The sequence below is a fragment of the Gallus gallus genome, chromosome 9, assembly GCF_016699485.2.
Source record: "Gallus gallus isolate bGalGal1 chromosome 9, bGalGal1.mat.broiler.GRCg7b, whole genome shotgun sequence".
Lineage (NCBI taxonomy): Eukaryota > Metazoa > Chordata > Aves > Galliformes > Phasianidae > Gallus > Gallus gallus.
In genome coordinates, this window is record NC_052540.1 from 4,744,507 (window position 1) to 4,765,428 (window position 20,922).

At 51.5% G+C, this 20,922-nt stretch overlaps 1 protein-coding gene across 10 annotated transcripts; it reads left to right on the forward strand.

Moving 5' to 3' along the window:
- Window positions 1-165: 165 nt before the first annotated feature.
- BOK (BOK, BCL2 family apoptosis regulator) lies at window positions 166-19,902 on the forward strand. 10 transcript variants are annotated; one of them, XM_046898311.1, is made up of 6 exons: window positions 166-262; window positions 1,404-2,771; window positions 7,615-7,953; window positions 10,692-10,820; window positions 14,867-15,030; window positions 18,953-19,902. In XM_046898311.1, the coding sequence occupies exons 3-6, from the start codon at window positions 7,731-7,733 to the stop codon at window positions 19,076-19,078; spliced, it is 642 nt and encodes a 213-aa protein (XP_046754267.1). In that variant the 5' UTR covers window positions 166-262; window positions 1,404-2,771; window positions 7,615-7,730; the 3' UTR covers window positions 19,079-19,902. The 10 variants fall into 10 exon arrangements, with proteins under 10 accessions (XP_046754267.1, XP_046754266.1, XP_046754272.1 ...); XM_046898310.1 differs by having other exon boundaries at window positions 166-2,771; XM_046898316.1 differs by having other exon boundaries at window positions 166-2,771; window positions 18,957-19,902.
- The last annotated feature ends 1,020 nt before the right edge of the window (window positions 19,903-20,922 follow it).

Sequence of the window (20,922 nt, forward strand, 5' to 3'; positions counted from 1 at the left end):
GAAGCGGGAGGGGAGGCCGCGCCGCGCTGCCTGCTGGGAGCTGTAGTTCCCGCCCCGCCCCGCGCTGTCCGGGGGCCGCCGCTACGGACTGCGTGTCCCGGCGGGCTGCGCGCGGGGCGGGCGGAGGGGCTGAGGGGAAGGGGAGGCGCGGACTACAGCTCCCGTGGCCCCGCGCGGCCCCGGGCCGGCCCGTGTGCGGCGTGGGGTGGGGGCGACGGTGACAAGGAGCAGCAGCAAAGTCCTTGTGTTGGCTTCGTTTAGGGTAAGCCCTTAAGAAGTGCCTTAAGAAACGCCCCTGCCGGGCGAATCGCTGCCTGTGGGAGCGATCGGGGCTGGCGAGTGGGTTTCTGAAGCGACCCCGCTTTGTTTTCTGTCGCTGCCACCAGGTGGCAACCGCGGATTGCAGCCCCGCGCCTCTCACAGGAGAGCGGCGAGCAGCGCCCGGCCCTGCCCGGCTCCGCCGTGCTGCGTGAAAGGCAGCTTGGTCCGGAGAGGAGCCGTCTCAATGGGACACTGACGGCCTGAAGCGCTCTTCTGAAGCCTTTCGGAGGGAAGCGAGAGTTGGGCTTTGCCCTGCAGCTTTCCTCCTCGCTGTGGTTTATGGCTGCTGCCTAGACTGGGCCACTGAGCTTCTGTTCAGCAGCTGCTAGGCAAGCCCGAGCCAAAACAGCCTCTGCCTCAACTTGCAAGCTGTGCTCACAGTGTAAAATAGGATGTTCTTCCCCATCGGCCTTCTTTATGGTGAAGGTTTTGAACTGAAGCAGTGAGTGTCCTACCTGAATCTAGCAAAGCAAAGTAAGGGAGGAGACTGCTCCAAACCTGAAGTGCTCGTCCCTTCGGTGCGGGGCACAGGGCTGATGAGCTGCACTGCACCTGCTAGGCACTGGTAGGCATGAGGTGACTGCTTTGTGATGGCTGCCATGAACTTCTCCAAGCCTTAAACCTCGCTCCTTGTAGGAGATACAAGGAAGACTGTAAAGAGGAACCTGTCCCTGCCAAGACAACACACCGAGCGAGTGCTGTAGAAGCCCACTTGCTCTTGTGGTTCCCCTCCTTGAGCCCCCAGCTGTGTGGAACTATATAGAGCTCCAGCATTCTTGCTCCTGCCTGCAGACTCTATCACTACAAGTCTTGCAATACTGAGGCTCTCTTTCCCTGCCGGTATCATGGCTCTTAAGGCTGTTTTGAGTGTCAGCATATAAAAGAGCCTTTATCTCCCAATTCTGCTATTAAAGTGGAATAAGCAGGAGTGACTCTTGCAGCTGTAAAGCTCCAAGTCGAGCCGACTCCTGGGTTGGCTCGGCATCTTTTTCCCTCCCAGTGACTAATCCTTAAATTAAGCGAGGCTCCTTCCAAGCTGAGAGCACAGAGTACTTGTTCTTCCAAACCATGTTCCTTTGCAGCGGCAGAAAACAGCTGATGAAGCTGAATCCCAAACCCTCACAGACGTCGGCGCTCTGCTTAGGCAGGAATGGATACGGCTGATGTATCTGCAGGGACACTTTGCCTTCCCAGCTGGTCCCTTCTGACTGCCGTGGGAGCCGTGTGCTGATAGCAGGAGACCCCAGGGTGTCCCTGCTTAATGGAGTGAATGACAGGAGCCAGTGATGGGGGATGAGCTGCACAGCAGCCAGCACCTGGGGACAGAGCTGGCACTCGCTGAGCACTCGAAGAGACAGCCTTGTCTGGAACCACAGCACAGCTATGGAAATTAGTGTGTCTACTCTTTGAAACAGAGCACAGTGCTCTGCTGGAATCAACAGCGTGACGTCGTGCTTTCATTCCCTACCTGCTTTTAAACTGGAGGATGTGGAGGAATCCACTTGGAGTTGTTCACTGTGGGAAGTGAGAAGAAAGAGATGGCAATAGCCAGAATCAGGAAAGAAATGTTCTATAATTGCCTGCCATTGCCTGTGCAGATGGGCCAACCGGGGGCAGAGAGCTCAGCTCTCGTTCTGATGGAACCACGCTATACTCATGCTTGTGTTCATAAAGATCTTTGCAATCCAGATGACAGCCTCACTCACTCTCCCGAGACGCTTCTGACCCCCTTCTGAGTTCAAGGTTTCTTCTGTGAAACCTCCATGCTTTTCATGCCATTAGACTTAAAAAAATAAAAATAACACCACATGAAACTGATTACTTGGAGATATATATTCTGAGAAATGAGCTCTCGTGGTGCATATCTGAGACCCTTTGTGCAAGGGAAACCCAGCAGTCCATGCTTTGTTAAGGGAAGACTCCTCTTGCATTTGTCCAGAACCATTTTTAAACAGAAAGATGCACAAAATGAATTGTTTGAGGGCATTGTTTCTCAGATGAGGATTCTGAGAAGGCTTTTGTGTCTTGTGTAATAAGAAGCTGCAAAGCTACTTACTCCTTTATGCATCTTTCTGATGTGGGACTTGATGCCAGCATCAAAATCCTGTCCTTTGCTGGGCCAAAAGAACCATTGGCAGCTCTATGATGTTAATTTCTGTGAGGCTAAGTGATAATTCAGGCAAATTAGTGAATCAGTCTCACACACTGCAGTGGCTCCTTCTAGAAATGAAATTCTTCAATCCCGAACATATATTTCTCCTATCAAAACACTGGACGTGTGTTAGTGCCAGCAAGAAACGTGGCAATGGGTTGGTTCTGTGCTGGTCTGTGGTTACCAGGACACAAGAAACCAGACCTTGGGTGTAGAGGTGCTTTGGGAACGTGCAAGAGCTACTTGCACAGATGCTGTGCAGGTCTGCGTGAAGCTGATTTTACTCTCAAAACTCAAGGTAAGCATTTCCTACTTCTTTTAAATCAAGAAGCTCTGCCTGTTAAATGACTCACGCTGAACATCTACCCCGTGTTGTCACTTCTGGTAGAGGGGCACCTCTGTCCCTTAAACCACAGATGTTCAACAGGAAGCATGCAGGGCTGCACAGAGCCTGTCTGTCAGCCTGTCTGTCTGTCTGCGGTGGCCTCAGAGGAGCTGTGCTGGCTGCTGCAACTGCAGTGGGAAGCCATGCAGCTGGCTGTGCTCCCTCCTGGGGCTGGTACACACAGCCTGTTGCTCTCTGATACAATTCAGTGTGTGACCTGACTGTTTGTGGCTTCTTTCAAATTGTCTTCACCACGAGGGACGACGTTAAGCAACGCTGCTCCTCCTGCGGAACAGATAACCATTCACTTGCAGCTTCTTGAGCGTGGCTGATGGGTTGTTGGTGGGACCTGGTGATCTTGGTGGTCTTTTCCAATCTTAATGGTTCTATGATTTGTTTCTATAGTTCTATACTGAAGCATTTGCTGCGTCTGAAAGTTCCTCTGCTCGCTTCAGCAGAAAGCAGTGACTTGAATGAGATAACTCCCTCCCCCAGAACTGCAGTTTTGTGTATTTCTTCATTCCTTGGAAACACTTGCCTTAATTCTAGTTTAACTGATTGACCTCTCGTGTACTGCAGACTTCGGGTTTGAGCTGGCTGGGGTTCTGGACCATGGAAAAGGCCATCGGTGTCAGAAGCTGCTTATTCATTTCAGCAGTTGACTCAGTTCGGTAGCTGCATCAAACATGTTATTTCTCTTTTGCTTTGTCTCAGGTGCTTTATGAATTCTAACAGCCTTTTCATGTTTGCTCTTTTAATTTAGCGTGCAAAGACATCATTGCTTTCTATATATCTCTAACTGTGTTTGGATCACTCTTCAGGGAGGCATACACCAAGTGACACGAATGACCTGCTAAGCAGAACATGGCATGCTCAGCACCTGTGATGCATTCATATTTCTCATTTGTTTCAGCTATAGAATTGCTTTAGTACATAATTTTCCTCCTTTGTAGCCGAGAGAGGAAATGTAGCACTGAGCTGTGCTCACTTGCAAGTAAACAGGTCTTAATTCCTGCATGTCGCTGAGGCTCACCCTACCCGAGAAATGCAAAAACAGATTAAAATCAGTGACCTCAAACGAGATTTCCTGCTTGCTGATTCTGATGTATGATTAAAATTGACTCAAATCGCTTTGTCTGAAGTGGGCCCACCCTGAGCATCGTTGGCAGTGGCTTTGAGCAGCTGGCCAGCAGTTTGCTGGCATTCCAACGTGCAGTGCCAGCAGCTGATCTGTGGCAGCACTCAGGTGGGTGGCCCAGGACCAGCAGCAGCTCTTGCAGTGAGCCTGGAAAAGTGAGCAGGCCGTGCTGTGGAGCCCAATGAAGGTAGTGCTGGGGCTCTTCAAATTATGTTCGATTCTCCCTTCTTGCCTTTCAGAATCAGGCAAATGCTCCGGCCCAAAGCTGTCCAAGTAAGGGAAATTCTGGAGTTCAAAGCCAACAGATGTAAGCTAACCTTGCTTTGGGCACTCACCCTTCTGGTAGGAGGGGCAGCTTTGTCCTGGCTGTTCTCCAAAGCCAATCAGGATAGGTCAGTCTCAGGTAACAAGAAGTTGCAGTCTCTTTTCTTTGTTTTTGTTCCTTAGGTCTCTCCCGTCTCAGCTCATGAAAGCTGTAATCGTGGGAGCACTGGGAAAGCCGTACTTGGTGAGCTGTCTCTGCTCTTGCACAAGGCTGTGGTGATTACCTCCTGGTAGCATCCATCTGCCTTGTGCAATGCATGGGGCACTTCCAAATCACTGCAGCTGCACTTCTGTATGCAGAGGCGACAGTAGGGCTGTGGCTTCATGGACACTTGTCTGATGGCAAAGCTGAGGTGGTTTCCTTCTGCTGCCCTTCCCAGCTCTAGAGGCTGAGTCTTTCCAAAAGTCAGCAAGGGCTTAAGTTAAATGCAGAGCTGCGTCCTGAGTGTGCAGAAATACTTTGGGGCATGTTTAGGTCATGCAGACATGTGCAGGGCAGACTCCTCCTTGTTATCAGCTCCAGCAATCCATTTGCCCGTGTAGGACACAGCTGTGCCCCAGCACGTGTCTCCGGGCTTGCACATCAATGCGTCAGAGCTCATAAATGCTGCCAAGCCAGTACGGGACCCATTTGGGCTCCTGAGATGTCAGGGTCAGTGTAGGCAGAGGCACCTGCCTGCCTTCACTTGTCTGCACCTGTGAGAGCATCCCTGCATGGAGGTGGGACCTGGCTTCCATCCTGGGGGGCGATCGGTCAGTGCAGCAAGGCCAAGGCTCATCCTCTGCCCTTGTGCCTCAGAGACTGTAAGGGGTTCGGGGATGTTGACTTCATCCAGTGCTTTCTGCTCTCTCTATTTTAGTGGTACAGTATCTAAATGTTATTTGTGCTAAAAAATGAAGTTGTATATCGAACCACAGCTAGGAGCTGCTCTTTTTGGCTTGATACCCGAGTGGCAATGGTTGTGCTCTTCTTGGGAGATCAAATTTGGGAATAAGGGTGGGGATGGTGAGGATTCAGCTCATGGCACTGCATAGTAATAGGAAGTTCATGCCAGTTTCCCTTCAATGGGGTTGTACCCAGTCCTGGAGTACAGCATGTCTATATGTATCTGTATGTATGTATATAGGCGTGTTTATAACAGGAGAGTTGTGCCTACAAACGCCAGCAGTGAGCATGACAGCTAAGAGAAGAAAACACTGGTGTTAGTGATAATCTGTCAGATCCCTAAGCAATGGATTGCTTACTAATCCCGATGAGTGTAAACCACCAGACCTGTGTACTTGAGAAGGTGAACCATCTGGATGCTGTGGAAGGTAACGTTCCCTGCAACACAGCCCCTTTGTTCTGCTATAGGACACACAGCACTGCAAGATGCTGCTCAGGATGGGTTCCATGAGGCTCTGAACTGAGCCCTTCAGAATTAAGGGGAAAGTTCAAAACCCCTCTGTGTTCTGCTTGGGTCCCATTATGCTGCTACTTCCATGTATTGTTTTCCTGTCGCAGCTGGCAAAATGTTTCTGTATGAAAAGTGCTGTTTCTCCTCATCTCACTGATCCTTCTGTTAGTGCCCCATGTGGCTTTGAACCTGCAGCACCCGTGGGCACTCTCACAGCAGTAAGGGAAGAGCTGCTGCTTAAATGGGGCAGGAAAGGCAGCAGGGAAAGACAGAATGGTTGAGATGATGCAGGAGGGTCAGGGTGGCATGGTGGAGGGCTGAGGTCTATTATGGTGCTGGTTCTCTGCCAGAGTAGCCCTGTTTATGAGGTGTAGTCCTGTCTCTTCTGTGCTCTTATTTTAGGAAATGAGTGCTTCAAGCTTTTCTGATCCCCCCCCCACCTGAGATAGATAGGCAGGAGCTGTGATTTAGAGCCTGTTGCAGCCAAACCACTGCCATGCCAACGATAGCTACACAGGGAACAGTGTTTTGTGGTGAGATAAGTGTTTCAGTGCCATTTTCCTGGTAGTCCTGGTAGTCCTTTGCCACGAGGGATTCCCCAGTATAGATTTAGCCTCTAAATGTTGTAGCCTAAAAGTGCTATGGACAAAGGAGTTCATATGCTCCTTGGGCTGCAGCATTGTTCCTGCATGGCCGGCTCAGTGCTGCGTGCTCAGCTTTCATGTACCATCACCTAGAGAAGCATCTTCTGGTGTGACAGCGGGCAGGGAACCTCCTTAAGAGCGCAGAAAGGGGAGGAGAAAACGCAGCTCTCCGGCTCCCGCAACCCCACCTCCCGGTTATTTCATCTTCCTTACAAGGCTAAAGCTAGAAGCTTTCCTCTGCCTCTGGGTCCCTTAAAAGCAGCGCGGCGAGCCCCAGGGCTGTCAGCGGGATGTGGGGCTGATGGGGATGGGGGCACAGTGGGGCGGTGGAACCCTACACACGTTGACCCAGCTCTGCCGGAGGAGCACTGAACCATCCCATCAGGAGCCACCGAGGGGGACCAGAGCCCAGCATGAAGGGTAAATATATTTTTCATTGGCAAGAGCAAAAGTAACTGGCTTTGTTTAGTCTGAAATTCGTTACTGTAAGCAGCTGTCCAACAATGAGGACTGAGAAATGCATTGACTGATGCCTGGACAGAGCCTTAGGTCTGAGCCTGCTCCCCAAAGGAGCACTGGCTTAGAAAGACCAAGATGAATTCAGGTGGCTGAAGAAGTTCTGGGTTTTCTCTTTAGCCATTCACACCTGGGAACTTTTTTTTAGAACCTGATTTCCTTTTTTGCAGTCACTGAAGCATTTGATGCAGCAGTAAGTGTTGCTATAAAAACAGGAAAGAGCCGCAGAACCAAAACCAGTTCTGAGAGTGTGATAAGGACCAGGTCTTCTGCCACAGCCAAGGGCTGGTGGGACATCTCAAATGCTTCTGCCCCTCTGTTCCTGTGCTGTCCATAAGTGCCGTTCCTCCAGACAGATCCATGCCCCACTGCACTGGAATGTCTGCGTCGAGCTGAGGTTGCTGCAGCTGGCATTTGAGATTCAGGTTTTTTTTCCAGTTTAATTGAAACAAGATGAGGTTGTCTGCACGACTTATGAATCGTTTCCGTGTCTGACCATCCAGTCTGTCTGCAGTGTGATTCTGGGGCTGCTGAACGTGAACGGATAAAGGGAAAACACCTCAGTGGCCAGGAACTGCTGTGGGCTGTACTGCTGGTGGGGTCAGAGTAGCTGGGGGACAGAGGACATGGCCACTCTTGCAAATATGATTCTACCAACATCAGTGTAGCTGGAAGGCGTGATACCTGGGCTTCTGATTCGGAGTTCTGGAGAACTTAGAGATGCTCTTATTCAACAGGTAAAATGAAAAACCGTCTTTGGGAGAGCAGCTCCTGGGAGCTGTGATGGAGCCCCGCGGATCGCTGCTTCCCTAAGGCTCAGCCCAGCCTGGAGCTGGGTGGCTTTGCTGCGAGGATGGAAGTGCTGCGCCGCTCGTCCGTCTTTGCTGCAGAGGTGATGGAGGTGTTCGACAGGTCTCCCACTGACAAGGAGCTTGTGTCCCAAGCCAAGGCTCTCTGCAGGGACTACATCAACTCCAGGCTGATCCGTGCAGGCGTCAGCTGGAGCAAACCTGAGCACAATACCCCGGTGCCTGGAGGCAAGCTGGCTGAGGTGTCTGCCATCCTGCTGCGCCTGGGTGAGTCCCTGCATGCGGTCTGGGCTTGGGAATCTCCCCCAAGCAGCTCCTTGGCTTGCATGTCCTTCATCCCTTAGGTCATTGCTCAGCGCTGTGGTTCTGAGACCTAACAGCAGATGAAGTTTAACTGTGTAAAACTGCATCTGCGTAAAAGTTTTGTTTCTCTCCATAGTTTTTCTCAGCTTGGCAGTTTGAACAGGGCTTCTAGTGGTTCTCCAGGCACTGGTGGGATCCTAGCAGCTCCACACCTGGTCTTCATCAGCAGCTCACAGAGGTGGTTGCTCACCCAGCTGCAGGGATGTTTAATTAGGGGTAATTGCTTAGACGTGTACCAGAGATTTTGTAACAGCTGCTTTTGAGTGGCAGTGTGTTAGTGTGCTCTCTTCGCCTTTGCCTACCTCAATCATTTAGCAAGACCTTTTCTTGCTTTTAGTCACTGGGGCAGCTGTAGAATCTTCCATGCTTGGGCCATGAGGTACATTGATATAGGGACCCCTGCACCAAACTAAGCCTTGCGATGCAGGACAACAAGGATGGCTGTCTGTGCCCAGCAGCACAGGGCTGGGGGTGACTTCTAGAATCATGGCACTTGTGGACACCCAGCAGCTGGCAGAGCACTCAGCTGTGCACTTGGCGTGGCTGTAGGAGCTGTGCTTGCAGCCTGAGCACCTTCTGGCTGCTGCCCGTTGCTTGCCCTCGGCTTTAGGCTTCAGCCTTCATGCTCAAGTCAAGTACTCATCTCTAGATCCCAGCACTCTAGAAGGTTGCTTCCAACATCCCTCTTTGCCTGCAGGTTGGAATATCAGTTCACGTCTGGCTTGGAAACTACCATTGGCATTTGCATCTGATTTAATTATACCAAAGTTCAAACAAGTCTGGTGAAGCAACCTTTAACCGAGCCCAACCAACTCAGGGCCAGACTGGTTCCCCCGCTTTCTCCTCTTTCTACTTCTTTTGGATGTTATCCCAAATTTCTTTTTAAGGCATAGATGGTTTTCTTTTGGCTGGCTTTTATTAAATTACTATTCTTTTACATGTTTTCTCCCCTATGCTGAATCTTCTTTTGTTTTCGTCCATCTGTCAGCCTGGCTGCCTCTGTCTCCCCAATTTTTTCCTGGGCTGGGGTTGAGCCAGATCTTCTGTGGGAGGCCAGAAGGACTCTGAAGGGTGAGCAGGTGGCAGCCTGTGTCTGGAGGCATCTCCTGGGTGACTCTGCTACCACCGATTCTCCTCCAGATGGAGAAGTTTGGCTGACAGTCATGGGAACTCTGTGCTTCTCTGAGCAAATCTGCTTGGAGAGGGCCATGGCTTGCTTGGCTCCTGTGCAGCAAGAAGGGGGAGCTGTCCTTCTTAGTAGGATAGTCAGAGGTGGTAAAACCCAATGATATGGCCGAGAGATCTCAGACCAACCTACCACATGTGGCATAGGTCTGGTGTATCTGAACCAGAGGTTGCAGCAGCAGCAGGCTGCAGGCACTGAGCTCAGCCCAAATCATGTCCCAGCCACCTCTCTGGGCTGGGGACAAGGCTGTGTCCTCCCTGCGGGGCCAGAGCAGCTGCTGAGGATGTAAGGAATGGTGCCTCTTATCAGCCCTGGCCATGCAGGCTCAGGGTTTCCTCTTTCCTTGGCCTGTGTGGAACAATGCCCCGGGCACAAAGGGCCAGAAGAGTTCATCTGAAGCTGGGTTATGCTCATGTTGTGCTGAGTGCTGCAGAATAGTTTTATGAATTCAAGTTGAGCAGCTGCTGCTTAACAAACCCCTGATGGGATGATGCCTTTGTTCCCAGTTCCCATTTAATGCCATCCTCTGGGTGCTCGGTTGCCCTCTGGCTGGGACAAGCCACCTCGGCCCTGCAGTGACATTGACTCGATGGTCCTTATGGATCCCACCCAAGTCAGGGTGCTCAAGTGACCCTATGGATGTCTAGGGGCCGTGACAGCTCTCCTCTTCCCCTGGGTCCTCCTGTGCAGAAGGACGAGCGTTCATCTAGGTGGCCAAATGAGAACCTCTGTGCACACAAGGCCTTGGTCCCATGCCATGCTCACACTGTGCAACACTCCTACACCATCCATGACAGGTAAAACAATTAGAGATAGGGGTTAATGATTGCACTGGTCAGGATGGCTTGTTAGATTGCAGACGAAAGCTGTGCTGCTGATGCTCCAGCACAAGCCTGCTAGGAGGATGTTCTCTGTTTGTCCTTGCTCTTTCTGTCTTGATCTTCAAGCTAACCTGACACCTCCAACTGGGTCCCAGCTGGGGAAAAACCAGCCTTGGGGAGAAAGCACATCCTGTGTATGCCAGGATCTTTGCTGGGGAAGCCAGGCAGGCAAATGGACTGCTGGGAGTTGGGTAGGAGCTTTGCTCCATCACTCTGTGTGCAAAGAACAGAGCTGAGAGTCTCTGCCCAGTGCTGTGTGGCTCCAGGTGGATTCCTGGCTTCTGTCAGCCTCCAGCACGCCTGAGTCACTCTCATCCTCAGGACTTTTTTTGTACAGGTTGAGAAAGGGCGTATCTCCCAACAGTTCACACAGGTGTATGTGCCTCCTTTTCACTGCTGGCTTCATCCCTTTCGGGCAGTGGGGTGAGGAGGGCATAGGTGACACTGGGATGAAGGCCTGAGGTGCCAGGGCTGCCTCTAAGTGACCCTGAGCGCCGTGCTGCCTGTTTAACACCAGGTGGAGGGATGGCCCCAGCTGTGATTCCAGCATGCTGACCCCAAGTGCTTGCTTGCAGGGGATGAGCTGGAATACATTCGCCCCAACGTCTACCGCAACATCGCCCGCCAGCTGAACATCTCGCTGCACTCGGAGACGGTGGTGACGGATGCTTTCCTGGCCGTGGCTGCGCAGATCTTCACTGCAGGTACCGCGCCCAGACAGGCAGACAGGGCTGGGGCGGGCAGGAACAGGATGGGGCCGCTGTTATGGGATGGCTGCGAGGTGGGGCCAGGTTTCGGAAAGAGCCGTGGGCAGTTTGGCGGCATGCCCTCCTGTAATGATTTAATGAGCTCCTCCGTGCTGTGTTGTGCTGGCAGGGAAGTGCCCCATTCTGTGCATCCTCCTGGCGTTACTCTCTCGTTCCAGAAGCCGTCTCCTGCCCTGCCTCTGTAGGAGGTGGTGTTACCGCATCACACAGGGAGGTCACTCATTCCAAGCTCCTTTGCTCACCGCTGGCAACCGGAGCAGGTTCATTACACGGGAGCCTCCCTTGTTCCAGCTCATGCTGCTGGTGCTGGGAGCCAGAGCTAACTCATCACAAGGGAGTTCCCTCTTCCTGGCTTCCTTTCCCCCAGCGACAGCCAGGGCTGCAATGGAGCCTGCTGCTCCCAGCTGCTGCCTTGTGCTCAGAGGTAGGGCCACTCTCCCCTGAGCCAGGCAAACATGGCAGGCATGTCTGAGTGTGGCCATGTCAAAGGACAGTCTTGACATTTTAGTGCTGAGCTTTATTTGAGCTGAGGCTTACAGAAAAGCAGAAGTCAGGTTTGCGGGCATGGGTATTCGTAGCACAGGCAGGTAGGTTATCTTCTTAGCTGAGCACAGCTGACTGCATCCGAACCAGCCCACATCCCAAGCGACATGGGGAATTAAACAGAAAGCTGGATGGCTCCAGGCAGAGCAGCATGCCATGTGCTGGGAGAAAGTCCTGCAGCCTGCTGGCTGCTCACAGTGCACTCACAGTGTGCGTTTGTTGAGATATGGACTCGTTGTTCTTCAACTCCCAGCTCAGGAGTTGAGTGAGAAGCTTGAATGGTCTTAAATATTGTGGTCTTGTTTTATTTGTTGTTGAAAGTAAAGCTGGAAGTTGTATCTCTTGGCCCCAAACTCAGGGGTTTTGAGGTGGAAAGGTTGCAAGCTCCACCCTTTTAAGGGTGGCAGTGGGGAAGCTTTGGGGATGTTTTAGGAGCCCAGACTAAAGCTCTGCTGTGGGTGCTGGGGACTCAGTGCTGCGTTAGGCTCCAGCAGATGGTTGTGCATGGGCACAGGTTTCAACCTTACACTGCTCTGCATGCTCTGGTTTCTCTTCTTTCCCATCTCTGCCTCATACCAACCAGCAGGACAGCCTGTGGGCGTGAGGCTGAGGCAGTGCTTCAGTGGCTTTTATCAATTCCTTACTGTAGCTTCTCTTGCTAGAAGGCTGCTGAGTAGCAGAGGAGGAAGACTTCACTGATTTTAACATTCCCAAATCCTAGCAGCAGTCTCAAGACTCAGCATTTAATGTTAAATCCAGCAGATCCGTGCTGGCAGTGACAGCCAGACACTTAGTCCTCATTTATTTTGTCATAGTTCAGAGGAAGGAGGCTCTTACTGGGAGAAGGAAACAGGAGAGCTCGAATGCAGCCTGAATTTTCAAACCAATTACCAATGGCTAAAGCATCTGACCCTGTTTTTCACTGTCCAGTTTATTAAGAAAACAGCTCCAGTCTGACACTGCAGTGCCAAGACAATCTGAGGAGCCCATCAGTCACTCACAGTGCCTGTCCAGCAGTGGAATGTGAGTTTGACCCTATCTTGCTGAAGAGGACAGTTGTACCCCCCTGCTTGGCACCGCTGTGTAAATGTAGCACCAAGGGACATGGTCAGTGGGCATGGTGGGGATGGCTTGGTGGTTGGACCAGATGACCTTAGAGGTCTTTTCCAACTTCAGTGATTCTATGGTTCTATGATTATCCTGGTTTTATAGTTGTGGGTGCTGGTAAGCTCTTAATTAACAGTGCTTGGGCCGCAGTGAGCCCTGTGCGAAAAGGACCAGGGATGCATGAGGTTGCCAAGAAAACATACCTCCCTGCAGCTGGAATGTTGCTAGCAATGCACCTCGCTGCTGCCTCACCCTGCAGGCTTTATGAGCTCCCTGCCTTGTGCACATCTCTCTTGGCACCTTTTTCTCCACCAGAGGAGAGCACACTGAGCCCGGCTCATCCTCCAAGCTGCTGAAATGTAGCACTGGATTATGTTTCTCTGAGGTCTGAGTGGCAGGTCAGGCGGATGCTGAATGGGGTGAGGGCAGTTTGTCTGAGTGCTTGGGCAGCACAGTGCTGGGGGCTGCATGGCCACGTGCTCCCCTGGGCTCGCTGACATGCAGTGGGAATGCATTCAAGAGCAGCTCTTTCCTGCTAATTCATTTTCCCTTGGGCTCGCAGTGTTTACATACCTCCAGCTCCAAGGCTGGCCTTGAGGCTGCAACTTGTATTTCTTACTTTTAAAAACACCTTCTAAGTGGCCTGTTGCATTTTCTTCTGTTCTACCTCCGTGGACAGAAATTGCAGGGAATTTTCTGCTTTAATCACTCTTCAGGACCAATTACATCCAGCTGGTGCAGATGCATCCAGCTGCTGCCACCCTGCCTCCAGCAGCAGCGATGGGGAGCTTTGGCATGGAGGAATTGGGAGGGAAGGGATTTCCTACTCCCCTACCCCTGCAGCTTGGCTTTGCCAGGAACAGGAAAAGCAGCCTCAGGGATTGATAAGTTTGACCCTTATAGAGTGCTCTGTAAAGAGGGAATGGGAAGTGACCACTGAGCCCTTCACATCCATCACTTCGACAAGCATTGTTGTCAGTTTGTGTCATCTTTGTGAAGGGGAGGGCTCTGTCCCTGTGCTGGGGAGGGCTTTACCCCCTGAAATGTCTAGAATCTAACAGCCTGCAAGAAGCACCATTGATCAGTGGGGAAGGCAAGAACTGAAGGAGCTTTCCCTCCATCCTTCTTTGCAGCTGGACCAGCATGTCCATAGGGCAAACCGCTTTGCTGTGTGTTAGAACCACAGAGGTTGGAAAAGACCTCTGAGATCCCCCAAGTCCAGCCCCAGCCCATCCCACCATGCCCACTGACCATGTCCCTCAGTGCCACATCTCCATGGTTCTGAACACCTCCAGGAAAATAACAGCCACTTTATCAGTATCTTCCTACGATCCTGGGGACAGTGCCTATGGAGAACAGAGCATCACAGGACACTGCTGTGGGTTATTATTGCTGCTACAGTGCCTCGCAAAGTGATCTCTTGTAGATTTTGATGTCGCATCGGTCATGAGTGGAAGAACTGCTTTTTTGGAACAGTAAGTGGATATTCATCAGCATAACAAATCATTCCTGTGGCTGATACTTTGAATAGTTTCTCTATAAAGCAAACTTCCCAGCATAGCCAAAGGAAATCCACATACCCCCATTCTGTGTGCGTGCAGAGGGCTGCGTTGCCAGGTCGCTGCTCCTGCTAAAAGCCTGATCAGTGATTGCCAGCTGTGATGCCTGAGCGTGGAGGATTTACACCCTGTGGTGTTGGCTCAGTATGGGGATACCCAAGAGCTGGCTGGTGCCCAGAGCACAGCCCGGGCATGGATTGCCAGCGCTGCAGGGAGATGGCTGCTGCTGGGACAGCATCCATGGGGCTCGTGCTGCGGGCAGGCCAGCCTCACAGGAAGCTCTGCGTTAGGGAGATTAGATAGCTGGCTGGCATGGCTGGCTGCACTGCCCTTGGTGGGACAGGTGTGAGCTGTGAAATGCTCGTGGAGTTACCTAGTTGGAGATTGAGTCCAGGAGGACTCCAACTGTCTTGAACCCGTAGCTCTACCTCCCTCGTTTGGTCTTTGTCATGGCAGAATGGACTGTGAGGATGCTTACTGCTTATGTGCTCTGTCCATCACTTTGGAACGGGCTCTTTTGATCTAGAAAAAAAAGCAAACAGGAATGTTCTAATGTATTTGGGTGGTGTCCTTGGGCTGCTTCCTCCGAAGCTGCACATATGGGGCTAAGCAGTGGTCAAAGCATGCCCAGTTTTAGTCACTCACAGGAAAGCATGCAGGACCACGGCTGCAGCCAGACTCACACCCTCATGCTTACAGAGTGGGCACCTGTGATAGAGGAAGGTTTTGCCCTTCGATCTGTGTAAATGTGAGCACCCTCTCTTCTTTCCCCAGGCATAACATGGGGCAAGGTGGTGTCTCTCTATGCCGTGGCAGCGGGGCTGGCAGTGGACTGCGTGCGGCACGCACAGCCAGCCATGGTCCACACCATCGTGGACTGCCTGGGAGAGTTTGTCCGCAAGACCTTGGTGACGTGGCTGAAGAGGCGAGGAGGCTGGGTAAGAGATGCTGGCTGGTCTGGCTTGCTTCCCCACGGGCAGACCAGGAAACAGCCCAGTTAATGCATCTTTATGTAGAATAACATTGAGTGAGGTTGTTCCTACACCTGCACTAGGATCCCTTAGCTCTGTTACTATCTCTTCACCCTGTCCTCAACAGCATCAGCTGTTCTGGTCCTCAGCTTCCTGTGCACTAATTCAATCCTCACCCACTGGTGCCTCTTCTGTTCCTGTCCTGAATTTCTCTGGAGCAGGCACACAGTTGTAGTAGCAGACTGTAAACAGGAGCCATCACCCAGTGTCTGATTTCTGTGGTTCTCTCTATAGGCCGTGGGAAATACAATGCTCCTGTGGAGAGCAATTTGGAGTAAGAGCTTTTTAGGTGCTGTGGAATAGCCAGACACCTCACCAGTGACCTCCCCAGGAGCTCGAGCTGATGGCTGAGCTGTGGCAGGGTCAGAAGCAGGGCGATGTGCATGATGGGGGCAACTGGGAAGGTAGCAGTGTCCTGATTTTGGATCCCTTGCCACTTAAGTGCCATTGCCACCTTTGGTCATCCCTGCCCTTTCTAAAGCTGTCACCTTGGCTGATTGGCTGGGCTGAAGAATAACCATTGTATTGAATGCCCCGACTTGTTTCATTTTGTGTCCGCACAAATAATTGTGCCGAGGTACTGGAGAGGATGCCATGGGAAAGAACTCAGCAAGCTGCACTGTTGCTGTGCCTAAAATCCCCACCTCAGCCCATCAGTGAGGTTTAACCTGGGCACCTGTGGGGCTGATTTAAATGTTTTCTCTGAATCAGTTTTTCCTTTGGGGGGGAGGGGAAGTTTCCTTAAAATTGGAATGTTGCATAGGAATGTGTCCCCTCCTAGTTTCCCAACTAAGCTTTTGCCTTGTTCTGGTAAACCATGCATGTTCAGATAAGTTAACATCTTGTTTTAATTTTTGTGGTGTGTTGTTAGACTTCAAAACAAAGAGTTTGATAGTTCCAAATGGATATTTTTGGAAAGTCTGCATAGCAAGCAAACCACAGAGCCCATCCCCTGCCCAGAATGGGCTCTCAGCAGCTGAGGAGAGGAGCCCTGTCCTTGTCTGCTCCTGGTGCAGCCATTTCTACTCGAGTGCCATTCCATTTGCCCTGGTGCTGCTGAAGCCGTGCTGCTTGCTCTCAGGATCCGGCCCTAGGAAAGGGAAGCCCCTGATCAGACAAGAGGGCTGTGAAAGCTGCTGGCTGGTGCTGATTGCCTCCTGTTGTAAGCACACTTATCAGCAGGTCTGGGCTGCACAGAAGAGATAGCTTCCCTTCAGAAACAAGTGGCTCCTTCAGCTGAGGGGAAGTCTCCTTATCCCCGTGCCTTTGTGCTGTGTTTCCCTGAATGTTGTTCCTCTCAGCTAGGCACTGCAGCGTGACATTTCCCAGCCCTGTTCCCAGACGAAGTGGCTTTGTGCTGGAGCCCCTTTCATCTGCTGCCTGACCTCACTGCTGCTGGTTTGTCTTGGCCTGGCGTCCGCCTTCCTTCTGTGCACATGGCCCCACCACACACCTGCTTGGGCTGCCAAGAGGAACCTCTGTGCTCCAGGCTCTGCTGGCAGAGCCTCTGCTCAGCAGTAGGGGTCCGTATGGTCCCCAGTCCCATATTTTATAGGGTGGAGAAAGCCTCTAACTGACACGGTCCAACACCTCACAAGCACAACACCTCTGAGGAGAAAGAAGAAACATTTCACTCCTGGGGCGGAGGGGGGGGGGGGGGGTGGGTGCCATCTCTCCTCTGGAGCATTCACAGCCCTGGCAGTGGCTTTGCAGGGGAGTAGAAAGGTTTTTTTAGCAGCTGCATGGATGTTTGCTCCAAAGAAGAGCTTGAGACCTGAACTTGTTCAATGAATAAATAACAGACAAAGATCAAACTGTCACTGTAGCAGCTTATCAGTGCCTCACAAAGGCCTGTTTAATTAAGCGGCTTTGAAATTTTCAGTTTCAGTGCCTTATCTGGTATGCTTTGTTTGGATTACAATAACCAAGGCAATTGTTAAACAGCTGAGCAGTTGTGTTTATCTAAGCGAGCACAGTACCAGTCTCAAGGTGCTGCTGAGCATGGCTCCTCTCAGCTGGCCACAAAGAACTCACTACATCAGCACAGAGCAGGTGATGCTCATCTGAAGCCGTCTCTGCAGCTGCCATTCACCAGGTCTGTGCACCCAGCACTGATTGCCATGAGGCTCTGAAGGCAGGAGCCACGCGGCTCACAGGGAGCCATGGGCTCTGCTGCCACTGTGTGTTAAGACTTTGGCAGCTGCAGCATTTCTCCACCTTGCTGTTCACCCCAGGAGCTCCCCGTGCACTAATTCAGCTTTCTGCCACCATCTGCTCCTCCCTACCCATGCCATCTCTGCTCACTGTGTGTGTGCGAGCTCAGGGACCCCAAAGGCAGCATGGCAATGCAGTGTGCCAGCCTTCAGGCTTCCTGGGGCTGCTGTTATCAGACCTTCCACTTGTAGATGATCTTGGCATCAGTTAATGCAGCTGTATTCACTTTGTCCATTGTGTCCACCCTCTTGTTTTCTTCTAATTATTGCCAAGGTTGCTCAGGTGTGCCTCACTGGCATCTTGAATGCAGGTAGAAACACTGGAAAAGATTATCAGGGTGCTCAGTGATCCTCGTTCCTCTCTTCAAGGAGGGCTGCACTCTTCTCAGACGTAGGATCACAGAATGATTTGGGTTGGAAGGGACTTTACTCTGGGCAACAGTGCCAGGGTCTCACCATCCCCTGAGTAAATGATTTTTTCCTAACATCTGACCTAAGTCTCCCCTCTCTTAGTTTAAAGCCATTCCCCCTTGTCCCATCGTTATCAGACTGTGCAAAAAGCTCGCTCCTGCTTTTATGCTCCCTTCAACCACTGAAAGGCCACAATGAGGTCTCTCTGCAGCCTTCTCCAAGCTTAACAAGCCCAAATCCCTCAGCCTGTCTTCATAGGAGAGGTGCTCCAGCCCTCGGATCCTTTTTGTGGCCCTCCTCTGGACCCCCTTTAACAGCTCCACATCCTTCTTGTGCTGGGCCCTCAGGTCTGGATGTAGTACTCCAGTCAGTGGTTGCCAAGCCACGGCATAAAGAGAAAGCTGTGAGGCCAATGGATATTTTTCCTCCTTGTCACTCAGTTTTGGTTCACTTTTGCTGCCCTACAGTCCCTGGTATTTCTGAGAACCTCATCAAACTGATACGGTAACAGTGCACTCAGTGTCACAGAGCTACAGCCCATAGCTCCTTGTGCTTGGCTCGTGTTTGGCCACAACACCAATTTTGCAGGCAAAATTGCAGGTAAGCAAGTGAAAAAAATTGCTTACCTCTCCCAGAAGATGTACTTTCCTATCCACCTCTGTCCTGTTCGCTTTACCCTCCAGATATTTTCCGCTCTCTCCTCCCAGTCCCAGCTCAGATCAAGTCTCCATGAATTCACTGCATTGTTATTTCTGTTCATCGCTGGCTGCCATCCCTGTCAATACCTGACAGCGGCCGCCCAGCAATCCATACCTCTGGCCCGTGTGCCGGGCGGCACCGCAGCCAGCAGACACATTTCCACAAACAAAGCTTGCATTGCTCGTGATTTAAATCATGGGTTTGCTTCCTTGAACGAGTTCCAAATAAAACATTAAGGCAAGAGAAAAAAGTGCAAGCAACTTGAGCTGATGTTAAACAGGACAACCTCAGGGAAGCGTCGTGCTTTGCAGAAAGGGATGGGAAGGCTGTTGTTGCCAAGGCTTCTCCTGGGAAAGGGAGGAAAGTTTCTTTTCTGTTGCTGTTGAAAATGGAAATGCTCGCTGATCCTCCTGTAGCATTCCTTTCCCCAGGCGTGGCTTGTTTTGAGGTACGCAGTGGCCGGGTGGGTCTGGGCACGGCCGCTGACCTCTGCTCCCCCTCCTCAGGCAGACATCACCAAGTGCGTGGTGAGCACCGACCCCAGTCTCCGTTCCCACTGGCTCGTGGCCGCCGTCTGCAGCTTTGGGCACTTCCTCAAGGCCATCTTCTTTGTGCTGCTGCCCGAGAGATGAGCCCCACCGCCCTGTGCCCCATTTCCTCCCCCGCTCCAGAAGCAGTGGCCGTGGGCTCTGAAGAGGAGGAAGAGAAGAACTGGTACAGACACAACTTGTTCTCCTCTCCCTTAGCTGGTGGCAGCTGATGGACTTCATTCTCCCTTGATGGCCACAGGAGCCTCTCCCACCGTTCCTGTCCTAGAAGCCCCGTTTCCCATGGGGACCAGAGGAGGAAGGAGCTATGATTTGAAACGGAATGGAAAGAAGAGAGGGGGAGCAGCCCTCCCTCACTGCATGCAATCCTCTTTCAGTCTTCAGACTCACATTGTGTCACTTCTTGTTAGTGTGTTTTGCTAAGACTCCATCTTCTCCTCACTCCCTGGCTCTGCGTCATTGGGCTCTCCCTACAGCACAGCGTGGCAGAGGGCACCGTGCTGTGATTGGATTTGCATGGGATGAAACCAAATGTACCACCATCAGATGTTTCCCCCTCCGACCTGCCTTGGGAAATGCATTTTGTGGTGTGTGTGCAGGGCAGCTGCATGGGATGCAGTTTGCAAGGGCGCTGCTCTGACCTCCTACTGAGCCCACATGCATCACATCAAACAAGGGACTGAGCAACAACTCAGGTTGGAATTTTGCAGTGAAGATGAAGCTCAATGTGTAAGTGGGACAGGTGAGATGAGGGAAGCAGTAAGTGAGCTGCCTGGTGTTACGAAGGGGGAAAGCTGTGTCAAAAGCAACTGTTTTATATTTCTCCCTTATTGTCTTCAGGAGTACAGCCTATAGTCCTCTTTGTATTGAACAATAAAAGAAAGTAGGTGTTGTTTCGTTATTGTAAAGGGCAACGCATTTGTTTCCAGAGTTAAAAATTCCAAAAAAGGCCGAAATAGTGCAGAGACGAACACTGGAGCCATGCTAAAAATACTCCAGCATTTCCCCTGGTAGAAGATGTTAATGTGTTAAAAGCACCACCCGCCTGCTTCGTGTGGGGGTTTGGCCCATGGTGTGGCAGTGTCACAAGTGGTTGTTCCAGGGACAGGTGAGCTGCTCTTGTACAACCAGAGTGGGTGTAGTGTATGTGCTGAGCTGAGCTGACCACACTGAGAGCACAGAGAGCAATAACTGCAGTGGAAGCAGACTGCTAGGGGGATGCAGCTTCCTTGTCTTAAAGAAGCTTATTAAAACCAGACTTGTCCTTCCTGGAAGAACCCTGGCTGTGTGTTGCTTCGGCACAGACAGCTCTGCAGCTGGTAAAGTGCAGCCCACCTTGTCATGCCTCGTGGTTGATGGGGTGTGTGTGAGCTCATGGAGCCAGCTCGATCACACTGCAACTGCGAAGACCTTCCTCAGTTTGGATGCTAGTTTGAAATGTAATGCTTTAGGCTACGACTGCTCTTAGAGTAAACAAAGGATATCAGAGGGACCAACAAGTAACATCAAGAGTTAAAGGCACCAATTAAGTCAGTTTGAGAAAAAGATAAGAATGATAAGCCAAAGAAAGCAGCATTGCTGGAAAGGAATGTGCGTGGGTGGGAAGGGGCTGCACACGAGGCAGACAGCAGTTCCATCTGGAAGCTGCAGACAGTGAAGGGCTGAGGAGGATCCCTGCAAGCACGTCTCAGTCCTTCGCCTGCAGTAAAATGCAGCATCACGGGTGCTGTGGAGGATGTGGATTCCCAGTGATATCTGTGTGTGGTTTTTGAGAGCTGAATGCACACTATATGGCTGGGCAAGTGGTGTGTGGAGAGGCTGGAGCAGCTGATTCTCTGGGCTCGTGCTCTCCCAGGCAGACTTCTCCAGCTTGCTTCTTTCTTTTCCCATTTGCTAATATGTGTGCAGACTGGATTCAGCATGCTGCT